Below are 22,026 nucleotides of genomic sequence, written 5' to 3'. Positions count from 1 at the left end.
AGCTTGGCAACAGAGACATTGGCATCAGGACTTGCACGACCCTGGCTGAACCTGCTGACCTGCCGAAGACCATGAGCAGAGGCAAAAAACCAACCAACCAGAGAGACTCTGGCCCTAGAGTCCCTCCCCGCAGGAATGAGGAAGGCCAGCGCTCGCGTCCCGACGTTGCTGTGTTCAGAGAGAAGGCGGGTCACATCCACCGGGCCGGCAGAGGCAAAGGCAGCAGAGTTCATGTGACTACTTTATATTAAAGTTTATTACATTGGAAGAAGCTACTGTACAGGGAAAAACCCATTGGATTAAGTAGAGTTTTGCCAAAAGCAAAAGACTATCGCTCTTTGGAACATTCCTGATTCCGGGCCTGGGCAGGGCCACAGGAGCTAATCGAAGGTGGGCCTGGTCCTTCGGGGAGCAGCTCAGTGCCAGGTGTGCCTGGACCCCTCTCGCCACCTGCCAGGAGAAAGTGTCTCCAGAGATGGTGTCAAAGGAAGAACTTGGTCTGTGGGAGATTCTCTGGGCCACTGCCACCTCTTAGCCCACAGTCATCTCTGTCCCCAGCCTGAGGTTCCAGAACTCAACTCTCACGTGGGCTCCTCAACGTTGCAGCAGCCCAGGCTCCGGCCCCGGGTTCATGGACACAGGCACGCCAGCTCAAAAGAAGTGACTACCCATGGCAGCCGAGGCCTGCTGGCCCGCCGCCGGGGCCACCCAGACACTCCATACCCTGTTGCACACGTGAGTGACAAACTCAGGAGACAACACGTACACTATGTTGGCTTCCAGATTTGGTTCTCCTAGTTTAAAAAAAAAGTCTTCTTAACCCTGATGCTGCATCCTGACCGTAGATTAGGGAAGCAAGACGGGACATTAACCAAATCAACTTAACTTACCTCAAAAGTAACGAAGTCTACTGGGCTATGAACAAAGAAACTAGAGGAAACATGTGCAAAAACAAGTTGATATCTAAATTAGACCTCCCCACAAAACAGAGTGGACTCCGGTGGAGCCCCGAACACCTCTCCCCACCACTCCGCCGTCCACGCCGTGGAGGCTGTTGGTCTCTACCAGGAAGTGCCACCAATGTGTCAGCTCTCAGCCCCAGCATCTCCCAGCCACAGCGAGCTGGCCAGGTCCAAAGCAGTTGTTCTAGGGTGGAGAAACTGAGTCAATATGGCACAATGCCAGGTGCTGGATGCGGCAGAAAGGTCAGATGAGGAAAGCCCTCGTGCCCCGGTCTCCAGGAAGAAGTCAGAGAAGCAGAGGCGAGCCTCCCAGCCTGCCCCAGGACTCTGCAGGAAGTGGCCTGGAGGGGCTGGGAGTGTTGGGGAGGTGGCACGGTGCTGGGGGACTCGGGGCCTGCAGTCCTTCATGGAAGAGGCAAGTGGAGGCCTAGCGAGTGGCGGGGGGCGGGGGAGGACCGCTCCCGTCAGGCGTAGAACTCCTCCTGCTTGCTGGGTTTCTGGTAGGCCCCACCATTGGCTTGTTTCGGCTCCTCCAAGGAGTAGCTGCCCTCGTCCTTCTTCTTCATCCGGTACAGCATGAAGCCCACCAGGCACACGGCAAAGATGAGCCCCACCAGGCCTCCGGCGATGACCCCTGGGCGGGCAGACAAAGGCTGGCTCGGTCTGGCGGCTCCTGGGCCACCAGCCCCCAAGGGGGCCCTGCCTGTGGTCAGCCCCACACCAGAGCTGGCGACAGCCCTCCGCCCCAAGAGCAGCAGTGTGCCCACCTCCCCGCCCACCTGGGAGGAAACTCACCTCCCAGCACCTCCTTCCTGTCCAGGAGGCCTTGGGAGGCCCCGCGATCCGGCTCCGGCTCCAGCTCATTCCGCGGGCCAACTTCCAGAACAGGCCCAGCCGTGATCTCCCCGGACACGTCGAAGGTGAAGTCCTACAGGAGGACAGGGACAGGATCAGTGTGGGGTGGGCCGCCGTGGCAGCAGCACCGGGGTCTGTTTCCAAACCCAGAAGCAGATCAGGCCTCCAGGGTCAGAGCCGCCACCAGCTCAGTCCCTCCCAAAGCCGGACCTCCAGACCCCAAAGCTGGGCCCCCCTCAGCACATCACATGGGGCCCTGGCTGGACTGCGGCAGATATGCGATCTAAAGCACACGTGTTCACATGAAAATCAATAGGCTCACTCTAGTGTCCCGGGGTAAAATTGCCATGGCCCTAGAAGGCAAATATAAAACGGTGACACTTGACACTTGCGGCGGGAGCCCTGCCAAAGTGTGGCGAGCCCATTCTTGGGGATCTTGAAGGACCCTCTTGCTCTGGTCTCATTGCTTTCGCCTGTTCAGCCCTGGCCAAGGGAAGGCGGGTCCTCACGACCCTGTCTCCATGGTGGGGAACTGGATGTGCTCACAGGGCATAGGGTGCCGGGAGTGCTGGCTGACCTTCCCCCCGTCCCCCGCCCCGAGGCACGGCACTCAACCTGTCAACAGGGGCCACCAAGCCCACTGGTCACCCACCATCCCAGAACATGCAGAGGACTATAGCTAGCAGACACGTACCTGCTCCCCAGAGCCCTCCCCCACTGAGAAGTGGGTGGCAGTTTTCTCCTCAGCAGCCCTCTCATGGGCAGAAGGACCCCCGTCCTCCACGCTGGGCATGTGAGGGTCAAGCTGGCCAGCTCCTCTGGGAGCTAAAGTCTTAGGGTGGTCAGGCTGCATGTCTCGGTGGAGATGGGAGGTGACGGGTGCCTGGGCAGTGGCAGCTCTTGTTGTTGACACCCGGTAGGTGGTTGGGTGTGGTGTGGTCTCACTAGGTGGGAGGGCAGTCTTCTCCTGGGAGGTAAAGTCAGGCTCCACCTTGGCCAGAAACACTGTGTCTCCCTCCTTGTCCCCCTCAATGGCTGGCAGGATGGAGGTGGAGGCAGTGATGGGACCGATGTCCGTGGGCTCTGGAGCTGTGGGTGTGACCGTCAACAGTGCCAGGTCCTTCCAGGTGGAGGGGTTCCGCTGCGACAAGATGATGTCTTGCAGAGCACCTGTAGGGTCAGGAGCGGCATTTGTTGGGACGGAGGCGACCTCAGACCTTCTAGACCAGCCGTGCTCGGGCTGCGAGGACGACTCAGGAAGGACCCGTGATCCCCCCCGTTCCCAGGCTAGAAGAGCAAACTCCTCCTGTGACAGGCTCTGCCCTCAGGGTAAAGCTACTTGGAGCTAAACTTGACTGTGGAAAACGAACAAGGAGAGCTGCCTTCTTCTCTGGAGCCAAGGCCGTCATGAAGGCCGTCCGGGAGAAAATCTTTCCTGCAATGGCTGAAACCCGCTCCCTGCTAGGGGTATCCGCAGGGGCCCAAATACCTTGTCACCAGTGCACATACCTACCTAAGCCCCTCCCTGTCATGCCTGCTCTCTCCCCAGGAGGGCCCAGTCTCCTTCAGAACTCAGACCCAGGTCCCAGCACCCAGTTCCGCCTCAGCCACTTTCCCCACGGATAGCCACAGCCTTCTCCTGAGGTCCAGTTCAAAAGCACCTCCTCTGGGAGGCCTCCCTGACCGCCTCTAGCTCAGGGACTTCATTTCCCCGGGGAACGGGGAAACAGGGATGATAAGAGGCCATTTATAACGATAGGCGGCCCCCCAGACTCTATGCTGCCTCACAGCTAGTTCCCAACAAACTCATGAAGTCAAGATATTATTCCCATTTTATAGAGGAGGAAACAGGCTTGGAGAAGTCAAACAGGCTTCCAAAGGTTTCCCAGGGAGTGAAGAGGAGGGTGGGAGCCCAAGTGTGTCCACAGCAGGTGGCCTCGGGGCCTCCTGGGACCTGCGGCAGCCAATCCACGCCCATGCCTGTTCTAGCTTTTCCCCGGCACCACCCTTCGGGCCCATCCAGGGGCCGCCTAGCCGCAGTCCCAGCCCTCGGCCCGCTGCCACCTGGAGGTGAGGCCCTCAGACCAGCTCACCTGCGCCCGAGCCAGAGAAGCTGTCAGAGTCGTCCCCGGAGCCATCCTGATCTTCCGGTGGCACATTCGTTGCCAGGAGTTGCTGGAAAAGGGTCAGAGAAGGGTATGAGTGGAGGCTTGCCAGGGCGCTGCCACTCTGAGGCCCCTGTCCGCCCCCAGAACAGGAAAGAAGCCTTTGTGGGTTGCTCAGGACCCTCAGCTCTGGGCAGCCCTTTGGTCCCCCCCACCCCCGCCCATGCTACGACAACACAGCCCCGTTCAGGTGCTGGGGGTGCAGAAATGCCTCGCCCCAAGCAGCTCTGTTTGCTGAGAGTTCCAGGCCTACAGGCCGTTGCTCTCATGGAACCCACTGGCCCAGTGACTCAGGAGCATTAAGGTCTACGGTCAGGGCTGTCAAAAGCCTCAGTGCCCTGGCTTCAGAAAGGCAGTCTCCAGGCGCGCTGGGCCCCGGGGTGTGCACACCAAGGGCCTTCCTTGCATGAGGAGGGGCGGGAGTGGGCCTGGTGGAGTCCTCTGTGCCGAGTCAGGTCTCGCCCCAACACGCCCCCCGGCTGGTCTGCTGTTGCAGCCACAGGAAAGAAGAGGTCGAAGCTGACCTGGAAGGGGCCCTGCACCAAAGAGGTGCCAACAGATGGGCTGTGGACCTGGGACAGGCCCTGTGTGCAGACAGCCGCCCGGGATACTGCCTGCCTGGCCCAGAAGGAGGCGGGATGCACCACACACGGAGGGGTGGGCGCATGCAGAAACACTTGCTCTGGGACGGCAGGTGGCAGGACGGGTAGCCATGAGTGTCCTGTTCATCGACAAGACTTTGACCCAAACAACCCTGTAATTCAGCCCATTTTGAGAGGGCCCCAATATCAGTAGCCAGATTGGCTAAAGAACCCCTAACCTCTGTCACTTACCAACTAAGCAGCCCTGGGGACATTACTAACTCTCTTATGGCCTCAGTCTCCCGATCTGTAAAATGGGGTGATGATCCTACCTACATTCCAGGGTTGGCACAACATTTCAGTCAGTCTCTGCTCTGAAGGACCTCACAGAGCCTAGCCCGCAGAAGCACCCCAGTAACAGTGGTGGCTGCTGATCTTGGGGAGCAAGAGCCACTCAGCATGGGGAGGGGGCCTCTGGGTCTGTCTGGGAAGAGGTGAGGTGGAGGTGGGTGAAGTTTCTAGAGAAGAGGGGGCAGGAAGAAGCTGGTCCCCCGGAGGCTCTGTGCAGACTTGTCAGAAGGCAGGCCCCACCCGAGGCTGGGCTCCAGGGAACAGGCCTCCTCAGCCCAGGAGGCCTTGCCAGGTCCTGGCCACAGGCCACAGGGCCTCACTCCTGAGTTGGGCAGTGCAGGGCAGGACAGACAAGCCCTGTGGCCCTGTGAACTAGACCAGATTGGGGCTTCCCATCAAGGGAAGCTTCGGACATGTGTAGAAATGGCAAGGTTAGAAATAGCACAGAGCTTTCTTTGAAAGTGCAAAACCCGAACTGCACCTCCCTGGAAAAGGGCTCTGGCCCCAGGAAGATCCGTCCGAGTGGCCGTGGCCCATCTACAAGGCCCATGGTCCTTGACCTCCACCTGCACCCTGGGCCACACCCTACCTCTACTCACAGTCCTCAGCGATGCTTCAGATGCCTGCCCTACCTCCCCAAAGCCCCAGCCCCCCCAGTCTGCCCCCTTCAGGAACAAAGACCACCACTCACAAGACAGAGGCAGAGCAGGCGCCCCTGGCCCAGCACACTGACCCGTCTGGGGCCAGGGCAGGCAGCACCCAACCGTGCTTCCTGCTTGCCCAGTGCCACTGCTCACCCGCCCTGTCCCCCAGGCAGGCCCTGGGGGTGAGCCCTGATCCCCACACACTGACTCTCCCCTCGGAGAGAGAGCCGGACACGGAGCAGGGGCAGGGCCCCAACCAGGGCAGCCTCCATGACACCATAGACAGCACTGAAGCCAACGGGCCAGGCCCTATTCCACGGCACCCGTGGAGGCCCCGCCGCCGCGGCACCGGACGGTGACAGGGAGACCCAGCTTCTCACCCACACAGAGAAGCCCCAACAGGTTAGCAATTTCCCAAGAGCGGGGCCTCTCTCACGACTCGATAAGATTTTTGGATCTGCCCTGTCCCTGAAAACAATTTGTCTCCTCAGCTGGGCTCAGCTTATCCCTCGGTGGATCTTGTTTACACAGCAAGCTCTTAAGCAAACACTTTCTCCCCTGAAACCAGCTCCCAGGCCTCAGGGCAGCCTCTCCCTCCAGGGCTGGGTCCCCACCAAGGAGGGGATGGGCTGAATTCGCTGCACCTGACCCTCCCATGATGACCTCAGCCCGCTGCCTGGGGAGGACATGAGCAGAAACTGCTGAGTTTGAACGCGGTTCGCCAGGGCCAGCCGGTTGCAGTTTGGGGTGACACTTTGGGGTTTGCTCAGCCGTCCTGCTGGGCCGAGGAGCTGTGGCCAGCTGGCGCAAGGCCTCACGTGGGGCTCTGCTCAGCCCTGCCTCTGACCCTGGTCCTTCCAAGAGACCACTGGCCATGCCTCGGGGCTGCTCAGACACAGGCTGGCCGGACTTGGAACCTGCCAGGGATGGGAAAGGCAAGCCAGCCCGGTCTCTAATAAAACCCTTTACCCTCTCCACATCCCAGGAAAATCAGCTTTTCATACACCAAATCCAAACCCTTGTGGTAAATTAAGGGCTAAACTCTCCACATGTTCAGTTTGCTCCAAGCAAGGACCATTCCGCTCCCTCCCCATCCTCAGCAAAGGGGAAGCCCACCCGCCTGAAAGGACAAGGTCAGGTTTGGCTCCAGTGGGGCTCTGGGGTCAGGGGCAGACCCATGAGGCTGGGGGGCAGGGAGCGCGAGAGCCAGCCCACCTCTGTCTCAGCCACACTGGTCCCTTGGCCACACCAAAGGCTTCTGGGAGGAGGAAAGAACATGAAAGGAGGGAGGCCTTCTTGGACACCGGACACCTGGACACCTCCCACCTGCTCCCCCCTCGTTCCTACAGGCAAGGCCGAGGCCAACACCTCCCATAGATAAGGAACTAGCGGACAGACAGTGTGGGGGACTCGCCCGAGGCCACTGGGCAGTGGCAGTGAGTGTCTGCAGCCCCCCAGGGAGCACCTGCTCGCCTCACCTGCCATCTCCCTCCCTCTCCCCAGCCCCAAGGGACCACCTTCCCTGGCTGCCCCTTCTGTTTTAAAGTTCACCTAGAACTTCTCAACACAAGAGGCTCCAGAGAGCATCGCTAAGTAAGAATTTCTGATCTGTGCCCCAGCCAGAGGGGACGAAGGTGCCAGCCCATATTCCTGAGGTGGAGAAGGTGGGCCAGGCCCACAGCATGGGGTCAAGGCCACTGGGGGCTGGGTCTTCATCACTCAGCTGCCAGCCATTCCCGGGAGCAAGTTGAGAGTCTGTGGTTAAAGGCTGGCAGAGAAGCTTCAAGAGCAGCCCACACTGGCCACAAGGAGGGCCACCCTCCTGGGGAACCGTCACCTGAGTAGAGCCCTTGCCCCGGCCAGCTGAGGGGATCTGGGACCGTGTTTCCCTCCAAAGCTCCTTGGGCATCGAAGCTCCTAGGTCACAAGGCGGCAGACCAAGTGGGGAGCTCAGACAGGCTCAAGTAAGAAGCTTCTAACTCCAGGCCAACCACCCCCCCTACCCATCCCCCCTGCCACTGTATTAACAGCAGCCACCCAGCCCCAAGACCTGTGGTTTCCAGCCCACACCCTGAGTCACTAACGTGTCCCCTGCTGCTTGACTTGAGGGATGGACAAAACACAGATCCTTGAAAGGTATCACCAGGGTCACAGGAGCAAGTTGTTTTCCAACAACACATGATAAAACTACAATGCCGCTCAATATTTAACCGGTCTTCAAATTCAGGACTTGGGGGATGACCATCCAGGGGCTTTGGGGAGAAAAGCAAGTAAGGGTGGTCTGCCCTGGTGAGCTCCCAGGACCCTCAGCCATGTGCCCCCTCCAGCAAGCTTCCGGAAAGGGGAGCCAGGGAGACTGGGGCGCAGAGAGCCACCACCCTACTAGAGACGCTAGGGCAGGGCCTTGAAGCCCCTGGGTAGCCTGGAGGGTAAGACCCCACTAGGCCCAAGTCACTAACTGGGGCAGCACTGGGGATTCAGCAGCGTGGCAGCACACAGGGAAAAGAGGGTTTAGGGATCTGTCAGCCATAACTGGCCTCACCGTGAAGCTGGGGGACTCCTAAACCTCAGAGGCGCAAGAAGCTCAAGAAGCAGGAAATGAACATAAAAAGCCTCAGTCCTGATGCCTGGCAGGGGCTGAAAACCACCACCCTGTCTTCCTCCTCCTATTCCTCCTCCGCCCGCTCAGGTGGTCCAGGCAGCTGTCCACCAGCCCCCTGGTCCGAAGCAGTAGCAAGCCTAAAAACAACAGGAGCTATCGGAGGGGCAGGTGGAGCTGGGGAGGGAAGCAAGGGTCTCTGGGAAGGGACCAGAGCCAGGGACATCAGCAGCGAAAAGAGCCCTAACTGGGTGGCTGCCCCAGGGTGAGACCCCTTGCTGGGTCACCTGACCAGGCAGCTCTCTGCCCCTCTCTCTGGACTTGTTTCCCACCTTAGCTGGAGAACCGTGAACTCTCCTGGGCTCTGATGGGCTAGGCTGGGATCTGGCAGCAAAGGCCACAGCAGTGTGGGTGGTGAGCTGGTGGCAGTCATGATGCAACAGGCTCACAGCCCAGGGCCCAGAAGGACGAGGGCCCTCTCCTGCCCAAGATACCGAGCTAGTAGTGGGTCAATTGACCACTTCCTCTCCCAAGCCTTCTTGCCCAGTTTAGGAGCTGCCAGGGAGGCAGGCGTAGGCCACCGAGGAGGCACAGACGTCTGGCTTTGGCCTCCAGACCCTGAAATCTATCCCCTGCCCGCACTCCCAGGAGGGAGGGCCCCACCGTGCCTCAGGGCAGCATCAGCATTTCCGGCTTGACAGGCACAGCGATTTATCAGCTCAGAGTCTCTTCACCGAGAACACCGAGAATGGAGTCAAGCTGGGACCTGCAGAGGAGGGCGCCGGACCAGCCCAGGGTAGGAGGGGCCTGGGGACCTTCTTCCTGAGAATGTGCTGCCGCAAGGGCACCACAAGGGCCCCAACATCCCCATCAGCACTTCCACTGGGACCTCCTGGGCACCTGCCCCCCAAAGACACACACAACCTTCCTCTGAAGTCCCCGCACTGGCACCTGGGGACAGACCTGGAAGCTCTGGGGGATTCCAGGGCAGGGCGGGAGTGCAGGGCAGCCCCTGTACTTACATTGTTCATGGCCCTGAATGTCGGGCTTTGCAGATGGGAAACCCAAAGTCAGGGTCACAGAGGCCTTTCCCCTGCCCCATGCTACGCACTTGGGGTAGCCCAAGAGGCCAGGGGTGTGTCAAGAGGGGATCTTGGCCCCCAGCGCCAGCCCTGATGCCCAAACCAGGTCAGAGCTACCACCAGCAGCCCCGACCCACCCTCTGCAGAGCGGTGCTGCCCGCAGCCCACATGCAGGAACTTGTCTCCCAACAGGCCCAGCTGAGGGCTGGGTGTAGGGCCAGGAGCTGGAAGACCAGTTCCTCTGCTTTCCCCACCTGCCAGCACCCGGCCGGGTTAGAAAGGATCCCGCTCAGTGTGAGCAAGGCTGCCCGGCCAGTGCTGCCCTGGGAGCCAGACAGCAGTGGCAGGGGAAAGTGACCAGACCGAGCACTGGGAAAACCTGCCTCAGGTCGCCCAGGGGGCTCCTGGTTCCAGGTGGGTGGCAGGGGACTCAAGGCAGCCACATGCAGCAGCTACAGCAGACTGCCACCTGGCGGGGTGGGGGTGGGGGTGATGCCTGATGGCACTGCTCACAGCTTCCTGAAGGGGATTATGGCCCAGGCAGATGGCTGGCGATGTCCCAAATCAAGGTGACTCTGGGGACGGTAACTGGCAGCCCACAGGGCCAGAGATATCGCTAAGGCCTCCAGAGCCTCGTCCCTCCCCAGCCCTGGCTGTCCTAACAGGACTGCTGAGGCCAGCAGCCCAGCACAGGACCCCTGAGACAGCCCCCCATGAAGGCGTCAGGATCGCTTTCTGGCTGATTAACCCCCAGACTCCACCAGGCTGGGGGGCCTGTCACCTCTGGCCCATGGGCTTGTAGAGACCTCCTCCCCCTGCTCTGGCCAAAGTGTTCTTAAGTTTCACCAGGGGCAGAATCGTGCTGCTTTCAACCCACCTGCAGCAGCTGGGGCCCCAGCTGTGCGCACGCAGAGCGAGAGTGGCACGCTCCATCACCTGTCTTCACTGTCTGTGTCCCTGGGAAGGCTCAGGGGCGCGGGGCGCAGACCACAGCAGGGCAGACACCTACTCTCTAGGGGGCGGGGCTCCTTCGGTCCTGGGGTGCTAGGGGTGAGTTGGAGCTATGGAAGAGGGGAAAGGATGGCAAAAGGGACCCTGGAAGACGCCAAGAACACATTTTGTCCCCTGTGTCAGAGTGTGGTGGCCAGCCAACCCCATTCGCAAAAAGGACAGATGCCCTTTGCTCCAGCCTCGAAGCAGGGAGTGCATGGCCTTGCCTCTCGCACACGTGGAGCAGTGGGCTAGTCTGGGGGCGGCCTCTGGGACCAAGCAGAGCTCAGGCCAGCCAACACACTGGGGCTGCTGCAAGCCCAGAAAGACACCGGAAGGGCAGAGTGTCCTTGGGGGGATCCCACAGCAGAGGGGAGCTAGTACTTTCTGGCCTGAGTGACAGAGGTAGAGTTTTCAGGAGTGCAGGGGAAAGGAGGGCCTTTGGGGTGGGGCAACCCTCAGTCTGCAGTCCCAGGCATGAGCCACTGTCCCCCACAGCCAGAGGCCTGGCTGGGCTCACTTGAGCCCCCACCCAGGTGCCCTGGTGTCTGGGTTCGGCAGGCCTCCTCCTCCCACGGCCGGCTGGCCCGGCCCAGCCCAGCCCAGCCCACACCTGCCTGGGTCAGGAGCCAGCCCCTGCCAGAGGTCAGGCGGAGGCGAGCAAAGTCTGCCTGCAGAGGGAAGCTCGGATTTCTGAGAAGGGGCAAAAGCCGGGTTTGCTGACCCTGTGACGTCAGCACTCGGGGGTAAGACTGGCCAGCCATTGACTGCAGTCTGAGGGATCCTCTCTCTACCCCTGCCCCCGAGGGGCTGCCAGGGCCCTCCCCTGAGGGCTCTCCAGGCGGCGTCAGCCCCAAAGCTCCAGAAGACTTGCTGCTCTGAGCCCAGGAAGGAAGGGCCCCAAGTCATACCACTACATTATCTCACTGGGTCTTTTCAAAAGCCCTCTGAGGAAAGACATGAAAGATCCCGTTCACAGATGAGGAAAATGAGCTTAGAGGCAAAGAACCATGCCGGTTGGCACACGGAGGAAGAGACAGAGCGGGCAGTGATCTGCGTGGGCCACACCCCGAGACCTGTGTGCTCCTCAGCCTTCCACACGGCACCCACTCCACTCCAGCCCCAGGTGGGACTAACCAAGGCAGGCCGGCCAGCCCCTTCTGGGTCCCGTCCTGCCTGCCCAGCCCAAGGCTTCAGGACCCCAGTGCGTCCCCCAACAGCAGGCAAACCCCAGATGGGGGTCTAGCAGAATGATCCTGTTCCACAGGGGGCAGAGGGGAAAGGCCATAGGTTGGGGGCTCTCTGCTCCTCGAACAGTTAATTCCCAGAGCCCAGGATGCCTCCACCGGTGCTTCAGACTACCACGGAGACCTCGGCACTGGCATCCTGGCGGGACCTTCCCAAGATTTTGTAACAACAGGCCTGTCCCAGGGACAGTGCACCCAGGCTCACACCCCCAGCCGAGCCCCGCTGGAGTGCCTGGGAACGATGGGCAGGGGAGGTGGGGGTGGGGTCTTTGCTCAGCCCGAGTGGGCCCTGCCTCCTGGCCTGGCCCCCAGCATGGTGGGTCTTGTTGCACGGGCCCCTCCACACGCCCATCCTGGAGATGTGGTCAGGACAGCAGTGCCGCACCCCAGTGGTCCTCCCTGGGAGAAGCTGGAGTGATGTCAGAGGCTCCTTAAACACCCCGCAGCCCGGGGCCCTGCAAGCCCCAACGGGACCACATGTCCGCCTGGGACACTCCCTGGAGATGGGACACCAAGGCCTCAAATACTGTCCTGGGCTGCAGGGGTGCCAAGGAGCTCCAGCGAGAAGAGCCAGTGCTGGCCCTGCGCCCCTCCCTGCCATGGGGCCGTCACAGCCAATTCCCCAAGCAGGCCAGGCAGTCCTGCGCATCCGAGGCCGTCGAGGTGGCATGGAAACAGCAGTCCAAGTCCTCATGCCCTCTGGAGGCCTCCTGGGGCCCAGCTCGCGCCAGGGGCCAGGGATGCTAGGGGCGGGGGATGAATGAGCTCACCTCAGCCCTCCAGAAGTCTCCTCCCATGTCCCCACGTCCCATCCCCCTGCTGAAGGCCCAGAAAGTGCGGAGCAAAGGCCAACGGGGGCACAGCAAGTGCTGGTAGCCCCAAGTAGGAAAGACGGTGATTTAACGCCACTGTGGTCCGCAACACCCCTGGAGATTAATGGCACCCAAGAGCCGTCCCAGCTCAGGGGACTGCTGCCCCTGTGGGCAGGGGACCGCGCCATGGGACTGGCACCTCTGCTGCCTCTGCTGTCTCCATCAAGGAATATAGCCCCCTGCCCCTGATCCCACAAGACTTCCTGTGGCCAGAAAACACTGCCTCACAGCCTGAGCACCTGATCTGAAACTGCTCTGGGACTCTGGGGTGCACCCCTTTTCTCAGGCTGAATATGAATGACCTTCAGCCATCACCACCCCTCAGGTCTGTCTACTCAGACTGGCCCTCCTGTCTGGTCCCCGTAATGGCCACCCCCTCTTACATGCACCCCTGGTGACCAGGTGAGGACCCCTCCACATCTGCACAGGGCTTTCAGATCTGGTCCAGCCAGGCAGGGCTCATGACCCTGAGGCAGAACTACGTCAGGGCAGCAGGGGCAGAGAGAGACCCGCCCTGCCCAGGCTCCCACCAGTCCTGTGATGCCTGGAGACTTGCTGAATGCCCAAATGTATGACTCCCCTTTCGCCTCTCAGGCTGCTCCCCCCATGTCACAGATGGGCTCACCGAGACCGAAAGAGGCCCATGCACCAAACCACTCAGCACTGAAGCGGGCCAGGCTGGACATGGGGCCTCCAAGCCCCAGTCTGCCTCACTGCGTGTGCCCCACCCCCCCCACCCGTGGCCCGCACAGTGTGGGCTCCCGGTCAAGGCTGCTTGGGTAGGTCTCGGGGTGGGGTGGGGGGGGGACCTGGCACCATGACTCAGCTGATGAGTGGAGCAATGAACACATCCACTTTCCCCACTGCCCCAACCTGCCCAACGTGGCTTCCATTCCTGCTAATGAGCAGACCTGGGGCAGGTGGCCAGGATGCCTGGGTGTGTGCAGAAAATATCACCCGCCCCCACCCCAGCCTTCCCTCGCCTGGGGGTCTCTGTCCACCACTGAGCTCTGAGTTCACTTCCTCCGAGCAGCTTGCCCTCACTTCACCCCTACAGACCACCCCTCCAGTAGCTGGTGCCCCCCGCCCAGGAACAATGACTGCACCCCACACCCCCCGGGAACACCTTCTCCCTTCCCAGAACAAGGTCTCCCTGCAACCACACGGCTGTCAGAGTTGAAGAAGGGAAGGGAGGCCCCCTGAGCAGATGGGGAACTGAGGCCCAGAGGGGCCAGGACCTGCCCCAGCCACACAGGGGGCACACTGGGACTTGGAAGGCCGGGTGTTCTGGCTGCTCTTCTCAGTTAGGAGTATCTTCTGCAGACTTCTAAAGCCAGGGACAGAGCGGTGTCAGAGTTGCAGTTAAAAAGGGAAAAGACGGTCAGAAAGGGAGGGAAAAAGGAAGACCGCTTCCTGAGGAGGAAGTTGCAGACAGGTGGCGACCAGGTTTCCCTAAAACTCCAAGGGCAGCTTACCAGCAGGGAAGCCCAAGGGCAGCTATCGCTGCAGCCTGTGCTATGGGCTGGGCCTCCCACCCCCAACCCCTGCATGTACTCACACATGCACACACACACACACATAAGAAACTCTCTTGGGGCTGCAACCCCCAGGTGACTCACCAGGAAGCATTTTTCCCAGGGCTGAAGGCCGGAGGAAGAGCAGCCCCCACGTGTAATTAGACAGCCCACGCGGCCAGCCATAAACACCAGGAGGGAAGAGACCCTCCAGGGGCTCCAGGGGCTCCAGGGGCAGGGGGACACACGGGGAAGCCTCCTGAGTCAGCAGGAAGCATGACTGGGCAGATGACTGGGTCCGTGAGAAGGTCCTGCCAGCAGCCTCCCTCCCCAGCCCAGCGGCCCCCCAGCTGGGAGACTGCCTGCTGCACTGTTCTTCCCCCACAGGCCTGCCCCCTAACACTTCTGGTCCCCAAACCTGCACAGGCAGTGGGACACTTTCCAGAGGAAGCTTAGGCCACACCATGCCACCCCAGCTCTGGAGCCCCCAGCACCAGGACCAAGCCCAGGGAAGCTGATTCAGTGCCTTTGCCTGGGGCCTGGGCCTACGGCGGAACTTTCAGTGCCAACTCCCCACCAAGTGCAAGCTTCCAGAGGACAGGCCGAGGAGGTCACATCACACAGGTACAGCTAGCTCTTCCTGTGCTATGGGGAGGGTTCCCCAGTCACCCAGAGCTGGCAGGTGCAGTTGCCCAAGTGACCCCGAGCACTACGTCTTGCCTCTGTAGCCTCAAGCTCTGCAGCCTGTGCCCCAAACAAGCCTCCTGCATCGAGGGAGGGACACAGGCCACATACCCTCGGCGCTGCCTGGGCACTCGTGGCTGCTCGGAGTGGTCCAGAATGCTCACTCCCACCCAAAGCCCAGCTGCTGCTGAAACAACTGAAAGGGAAGTGACACCATGCTGAGCCCGGTCCACAGTACGGGGTCCTGGAGCCAAAAGCCCTCCTTCCAGACTCCCTTAATCCCAATCCCATTCTTTCTCTCTAGTCATATTTTGGCAGGCCCTGGGAGGGAGGGGGACTCTCAACCAGAGACCCCAAAATTGGTTGTTGAAAAGGAGGAGAAAATCAGGAAGTAGTTCGTTCCGTAAAACTACCAAGGTTCTGGGACTAGAAATCATTTATGGACCAGTTCCTCACGTAGCTGCTCCGGCAGCAGGACCTGGAATTGGAGGGGCCAGGAGGAGCATTGAGGAGGGGGACCCAGCCTGGGAGCCAGGAGTCCTGGGTCCTGGTAACCCAGCTCTGTGCATGGCACCTGGCTCCCAGGCTTAAAAAAGAATCAACTAACGCTGCAAATGTCCGCCCCCTCATGCCCAAGCTGAAAGACAGCATACCAGCAAGACTGAGGGTGCCATCCAAACACGCCCCCTCACTGGGCCTCGGGTGCACACTCCCCTACCTGCTCTCATGGGTCCCACTGCTTCCTGACCTAATCTCCCTGGGATGGGAGCTTGCTTATCCCTAAGTGACCATCAGACACACCTGGCCAAAGTCCAGGATGTTGCTTAAATCCTGGGTTTGCCTAAAAGGACTTTTCAGGCCAGCTCAGGTCACCCCATCGACCCCTCCGTTCAACGCATACACACACACACACACACACACACACACGCACGCAAGCACGCACACACATGGTTCTTCAGGGTGGAACAGCAGACACCCACAGGGCTGTGCAGGCTTCAGCCAGCCCCACAGGCTGGGCTGCGTGGGGAAGACGCGACAGTCCATCAGTGCTATCATGCCACGCACACCCTGGCTCTGCCCCTTGGAGCAGCTCAGCTCGACAGGCTGCCTCCACAAGGTGATGCTGCCAACCATAGAGGTTTGGGGTAAAGACTAAAAAAGGTAGGAAAAGCACTGAGCCCTCAACCAATGGCAGGCACTCAATTAAGAGTGGCTCTAATTACATCGACAACTAGCTCTCCTCTGGCACGTCCGAACGTTCGTTACGACATGCACACGCAAGTGACAGAATGAGGACAGCGAAAACAGGTATGTTATCCGCTTTGCACAGGACATCAAGATTTGGAAGTGAACTGACTCACCAGAGATTACGTGCTAAATCAGTGGCCAAGCTGAGACTCGGTTCTGGGGCGGTGCTTGACCTCAAGCTGTGTCTGGCCTGCCAAACAGTAGGGTGCACAGGTACAGGACCCAAACTAAGCACGAGGCCTTTGCCAATCAGAACGTACCGAGAGTTAGTCTTCCTGGGTCCAGCTTACCTGTCATCGGCAAGTTACAACTGAAGCCAGGTGGAGGGACATGGGGTCATCAGGTGCTCCCACCCAGAGGCCATTCATGTCTGTTCACCGGGGAGCCCACAAGAAACACCCTTGACAGCCTGTCTGTCACTCTAGGTCCCAGCAGGGACACCACTGAGGTCCCAGCTGAAGCCCGTGAAGAAACCAGATCCACACGTCACAGATCAGGAACAGTGATCAGAGGCAAGACCCTCACTCAGGGCTGGACCCTCCTGTCTTAGACACCATTCCACCACATCTGATTTGTTTCTCAGAATGGAGGAAAGTGAACCCTGGCTGGTGTGGCTCAGTGGACTGAGCACCGGCCTGTGAACCAGAAAGTTGTCAGTTCAATTCCCAGTCAGGCACATGCCTCGGAGGCGGGACAGGTCCCCAGTAAGGGGCGTTCAAGAGGCAACTGATCAGTGCAGCCTCTTGCACATCGATGTTTCTCTCCTTCTCTTTCTCCCTCCTTTCCCCTCTCTCTTAAATAAATAAATAAGTAAGTAAACAAACAAATAAATAAACAAAATCTTAAAAAAAAGAATGGAAAAAATTGCCATTTCAAACCAAACCGAAAAGCTGCTAACTATACTTAGGCACACCTGTGTCACTTTTGGCTGCTACCTGACAGGGATGGAAGGGGAAAAAAAACCCTAAACAAATCAGAGTTCAAAATGGAGCAACCTGGGGGCACCGGGCCCAGGGGCAAAGTACGCCTGGGAGATTAATAAACCCAGAGGCATATGGTCACCGGACATGCTGACAACGGCGAGGACGCCGGCACCCATAGCCAGTTCCTGTTAGTGCTCCTCTCTTAATAAAGGAAGGGAAATAAATCTCTCGGAGAGACCTCCCCTAGGAGGGTGATGTGGATTCTTAGCTCCCTGAAAAAATCTGGATACTTCACTCCCAAGGGCTTCCAGAATCCCAGATTCTGCTGCAACAGAAAAGATTGCTCTATAAAACACTCCACAATCCGAGCTTCTCACTAATTCTTTCCAGGCCACTCTCCTTTCCCATCCCTTCCCCTCCCCACCAATCTGGGTTAATGAGGTTTTATTGGAACCCACCATGAGCCACAGGTAGAGACTTAAACCAGCTCCACCCTGCCTGTGGAGCTGAAGCCAGGAGTGACATCAACTCTGGAAGGCTCTGAGCCCGGGCTGAGGCAGTGAGCGCCTCCCCCACCCCCCACCCACTCGGCCGGGCAGTGGGGAAATGTCTCTACTAGCCCCCATAATTAAGGCAAAAAGGAATTTTATGCCTTTCAAGAAGGAGAAGAGAGAAAAACAGCAAATAACTATTCCAGAACAAGCCATTCTCCTTGTGAGGCAAACAAAAGACCACAGGAAACACACACACACACACACACACACACACACACACACACACAGACCTTTTGAGACAAACCTGTTCTTTTCTCTCGGGAGTGGTGTTGAACAGCCTGCGGCCCTAGCAGCCTTCCCTTGCCCATTCAAGGTCAGGTGCCCAGGGACCACACTGTACCTCACCAGTCCCCAGTGGGGCTCTGACCTGCTTCCCCCTGGGACCAAGGTGAACCCTCAGAGACACAGATCTGTGTGACCCGAGGAATCTCCCACGGGGAGATCTGTGGAGGCATTTTATGACACTTCGTATCTCCATTTTTAAATCAAATCTGGACAGGGGGAAGGCAGGGCTGGGAAAGAGAAAAGAAACTAAACTTTATTTTTTGAAAAAAGAAGAAGAAAGAAAAAAGGAAAGAAAGAAAGAACACCTAAGCTCCAAGCCAGAGCCTACCCCAAAGCTTAGTACTTTCAGGCTAGCTCAACCACAACCTCCCCCCTGCCAGGAAGCCCTCCCACCACCTCAGCTCTAAGGAGCCCCCCTCCCTCCTTCCTTATCCCCTTGAGACTCACTTGGCTCCTGGGCCATGTCTCCATCATGTGTCAAAGTTTCCAGGTGAGAAGAAAAATACCCCACACTGCAGCATCTTCCCCTTCCCAACACAAAAGAACACTGAGAAACGCGGTCCACAGAGAATTGCAAATCCCATCTGCCTGCTCCTGGTAACCGTTGCTCGGGATCTGAGCTCACAGGCCTGCCAGCCTCACCCAAGCCAGTCAAAGCAACCACCGCTCCAGCCCTGGCGGGGTGGCTCTGCTGGTTGGAGTGTAGTCCGGTACACCAAAAAGCTTTGGGGTGATCCCTGGTGGGGGCATGTGTGGAAGGTAGCCAATTGATGTTTCTCTCTCACATCAATGTTTCTCTCTCCCTTCCTCTCTCTCTAAAAATCAATTAAACATATCTTCAGGTAAGGCTTTAAAATTTTTTTAATTAAAAAGGAAAAGAAAAGAAACCACCACTCCTCCCAATTCTGGTGAAGACAGGCTGATAAAAAACAGGTGGAGAACCCCACCTCAGCATCCCTACTGAGGCCCCAACTTGGGCCTGGAGAGAGTGGAGCAGTCAGGTAAGGCCAGGTGGGTGAGGGAAGGAAGCCAAGCACCTCCACTCTCTTCTCTAGGATATTAACTATGGGCCCAAGGCCCAAGCTGAGTCCCACAGAAACCACAACCCCAAAGAGCAAAGGAGAATACAGACGCCAAATTCTTAGATCTGAAATCCAGAACTGCACTGAAGACCCTGCTCAGAAACCCCATCTGTCCCCATGGCTCCCCAAATAGGACAAGCCCTATAGAGTCCAACCATTAGCAATGCGAGTGGCATCAGGGACCCTCTCCTGGACTTCCAAATGCTTCCAAGCATAAGTCACCTGAGAAGCACGGGGGCGGGGGGAACTTCACAAATCCTCCTGGAAAACACCTTACCTGGGCTAGACCCTGTAAAATACCCAAAGCTCTCAATAACTGGGGGCTACTATTATTCTAGAGGGACGAGCTTACACAACTCGGGGTGGCTGAGACGCTAGTCCAGATTCCACACTACGAACGGAGGACCCACCCCCGGCCGGCGCTCCTTCCCTGCCCACGTGCCTCCCTGTGCCCGAGCCCGGGAAGTCGAGCCGTCCAGACGTGGCCACTTCCGGAAGGGGAAGAGTCCCTCTCCATCCCAGGGGATGGCCGACTCGCACCGCGGAGAGGACCTCGGGACTCGAGCCCCGGGGCTGGGGGGGCGGCCGTGGGCACCCGGTGGCCAGCGCTGACACCTGGCGGCGGCCCGGGTCCCAGCCCACGTTAGGGCCAGCGCTGCGGGGCGGTTCCCAGGAATGGGTTACAGGGGCCGAGAACAAAGCGCCCCCATTGGGGAAGGCGGGCTAGCGGCCGGCAGCCAGGGCGGGACTTCACTTTCTGGGGACCCTCGGGATACTCTTTGTCGGCCAGGTTCCTCTTTAGAGGGGACAAACCCCTGGTCAATGGTGGATGCTGGAGTCCTACCTAAAAGCCTCCTTCAGTCTCGATCTCCACGTTTGTCCCTCTTTTCCCCAGCTCCACTAGGCGGGCCAAGGAACCCGCCTTCCCAACGCGCGGCTCCAGCACAAAGCCGGGCCGGGGGAGGGGAAGGGCCAGTCCGGGTCCACACGCGTGGAAGCCGCGCGCCCACCCGGCCGTCCCCAGCGCGGGCACGCGCCTCTTCGAGGGCACCACAACTTCAGCCCAGAAGTTGAATCCCTGCGGCTCTCTGGTGTTCCGGGGCCAACTTCCCGGAACCTGGCGCTGCCAGCTCGGCCCGGCTCCCTTCGGACAGTCAACGGAAAGCCCGGGGACCCCACCTCCGCCCGCCGACCCGCGTCCCCGCGCTGGCCCGGCCCCGCTCCTCGGCAAATGCGCCCGCCTGCCCTCGCGCGGGCTCCGCTGCGCCCAAACTTGCCTCCGCCAAAGGGGCCGGGCGCCCGGTCTCGGCGGGTGTGGTTTGAATTAGGGTCTGCGAAAGGGACGCTGTGGTTGTGGTCACCGCATCCTCCCGGGTCACTGGAGGGGGGCCCGGCCGCCGCAACGCCCGGGTTGACGGGGTGCGAGCCGGCGATCCCAGGTGCCGCCGCAGGCTGGCGGGCTCGGACGCCTGTGGAGCCGTTTTACATAATTGAACGCTGGGCCCTGGCGCAGGCTCCATTCTGCGGGCGCCCCAGTCCCCAGCCCGGAGCGGCGGGACCCACCCGGCGCCCATAGACGGCGGAGGCAATTGGGGGCTAGATCCCGGGTTTCGGGGTTCACCTTCGCGGGGCTAGCGCGGGAAGAAGGTTAAGTCTGAGGTCCCCCTCCCCCTCCACGTGCTGCCGTCTGCATCTGCGGGTCAGCAAGCTCGGGCTTCCCGCCGCCTCCCAGCCGGGCCCCGGCCGCACTCACCGGGAGGACCGGCTGCAGGCGCAGCGCCAGAGCGCAGAGCCAGAAGCAGAGCGCCGCGCGCCTCATGCTGTCCGGACCGGCGGCGGGGCGCGGCGGGCTGCGCGGGTCGGCTCTGCGTGGACTGCTTGGCGCTCGGAGCTTGGAGCCAGCACCTCCGGGTGCGCTGTGCTCGACTCCTTTGGACGATGCCCCGCGTATGGCTGTCCTGGGATAGGGCTGAGGGGTCCGCCGGCCGTAGTCCACTCTCTAATGCTGGATTCCTTCCGACTCAGCTCCGCTCCCGCCCGCACCTCTCCCGCCGAGCTCCGCCTTATAATAAACCTACAGGCCCTTAGCCGTTGCAAAAACTAGCCCCCAACCCCCAGCTCGCCAGGTCCCCGGGCCAGCCCCAGTCCCAGTCCCCACCCCCCAGGACCCCGCCCCCTGAGCCACCCAGCCCTGCCTCTCCGATCGCCCCACCCCGGAGCCCGGGCCCCGCCCCGCCCCCTCCCTCACCTCCCGGTTAAAGTCTCGCTGGTCTCCTGAGCCGCGGGCCCTGCGGGTCGCGGTTCCCGACGTTTCAGGTCCGCCGCTCCTGGATAGTGGGGGCCCGGGTGCACCCACTTCCGTCCTGGCCCAGTGCATGGAGTAGCTGTCCGGGAGAGGGGCTGGAAGGGAGGTAGTTGATCCTGGACTGTGGCCGCCAGTCTGCAGCGCCCTCTGGGCGTGGACCCGGAGCTTCTTCCAGGTGCATTGGACCTGCAGGTTCCCAGCGGGAAGATTTTGGGCGACTCTGCGGCACCCTGAAATGACTGGGCATTAAACGGATGGATGCCTCCCCGCCTGTCCTCCAACTGCTGATAAGGCTCCTGCGCCCGCCCTTCCCCAGCACGGGTTTCCCGATGCACTCGGGTTCTGCCCGCACTTTACAGCGTGCTGGAAACTCCGGGCCTTACTTTAAACATCTGCTCATTCTCAGGAGGTTTTTTTTTTTTTTTTTAATGAATTTTCGGCATCTTTCAATGGGAGACAATGCCCTCTCACTTCATCCTTTGAGCTAAAGGTTAAAATAAACAGCTTCGTTTCTAGGTGGTCTCCTCTGGCCTGCAGATCTGGGAAGCACTCCTTGGAGTTTCCTCCTCTTTCATGATTCCTGGAGCAGCCCTGGGGCCGTGCGTGTTTCCCTCGCCAGTCAGGCACCTCAGTGCAGAAGGCTATGGAAGGCCTATGGGCATAGTGCAAATGGCCTTGAAAGGAGGGGAAGAACTGCCTGGCCTGCCTGCAACCTCACAGGTAGAAGAGATGGTGCCAAATGACCTACGGATCTGGACACCAAAGGTGGCGCCGCCCCCACCCCACCTCCCCAGGCAGGGGAGAAGCAGCCCTCTGGTGGCCTTGCAGATGGTCTCCAGTGTTTCACTTTATTTTATTATTTTTTTAAACTTCCTTCCATTTGTTTTGTGTGTTTTTTTTTAATTTTATTTATTTATTTTTAGAGGGGAAGGGAAGGAGAGAGGGAGAGAAATATCAGTGTATGGTTGCCTCTGCCGGAAACACACAATGTACCATGTGTCCCCTGCCAGGAACTGGCCTGCAACCCAGGCATGTGCCCTGACTGGGAATTGAACTGTGATCCTCTGGTTCTCAGGCCTTTGC

General features: G+C 59.6%; 1 protein-coding gene across 2 annotated transcripts; it reads right to left on the bottom strand.

Moving 5' to 3' along the window:
- Positions 1 to 223: 223 nt before the first annotated feature.
- SDC1 (syndecan 1) lies at positions 224 to 21,189 on the bottom strand. Of its 2 annotated transcripts, XM_037035427.1 has the most exons (6): positions 20,887 to 21,189; positions 20,392 to 20,700; positions 3,911 to 3,992; positions 2,512 to 2,987; positions 1,758 to 1,890; positions 224 to 1,596 (listed from the first exon to the last, which is right to left on the bottom strand). In XM_037035427.1, the coding sequence occupies exons 2-6, from the start codon at positions 20,455 to 20,457 to the stop codon at positions 1,427 to 1,429; spliced, it is 927 nt and encodes a 308-aa protein (XP_036891322.1). In that variant the 5' UTR covers positions 20,458 to 20,700; positions 20,887 to 21,189; the 3' UTR covers positions 224 to 1,426. The 2 variants fall into 2 exon arrangements, with proteins under 2 accessions (XP_036891322.1, XP_036891321.1); XM_037035426.1 differs by lacking the exon at positions 20,887 to 21,189 and having other exon boundaries at positions 20,392 to 20,745.
- Positions 21,190 to 22,026: the final 837 nt, after the last annotated feature.

This window comes from Sturnira hondurensis, unplaced genomic scaffold (assembly GCF_014824575.4).
Source record: "Sturnira hondurensis isolate 20B ecotype Veracruz unplaced genomic scaffold, ASM1482457v3 Scaffold0022319, whole genome shotgun sequence".
Taxonomy (NCBI): Eukaryota; Metazoa; Chordata; class Mammalia; order Chiroptera; family Phyllostomidae; genus Sturnira; species Sturnira hondurensis.
This window is presented reverse-complemented; position numbering and strand designations above follow the sequence as displayed.

Excerpts from the sequence above, each read along its gene's own strand:
- SDC1 (XM_037035427.1), bottom strand. The coding sequence starts at position 20,457 with ATGAGGCGCGCGGCGCTCTGCTTCTGGCTCTGCGCTCTGGCGCTGCGC. Across the intron at positions 2,988-3,910 it reads CTTCTCTGGCTCGGGCGCAG|GTGCTCTGCAAGACATCATC; the intron begins GTGAGCTGGTCT and ends CTGACCCTACAG. Across the intron at positions 1,891-2,511 it reads GGGAGGGCTCTGGGGAGCAG|GACTTCACCTTCGACGTGTC; the intron begins GTACGTGTCTGC and ends GTCCTCCTGTAG.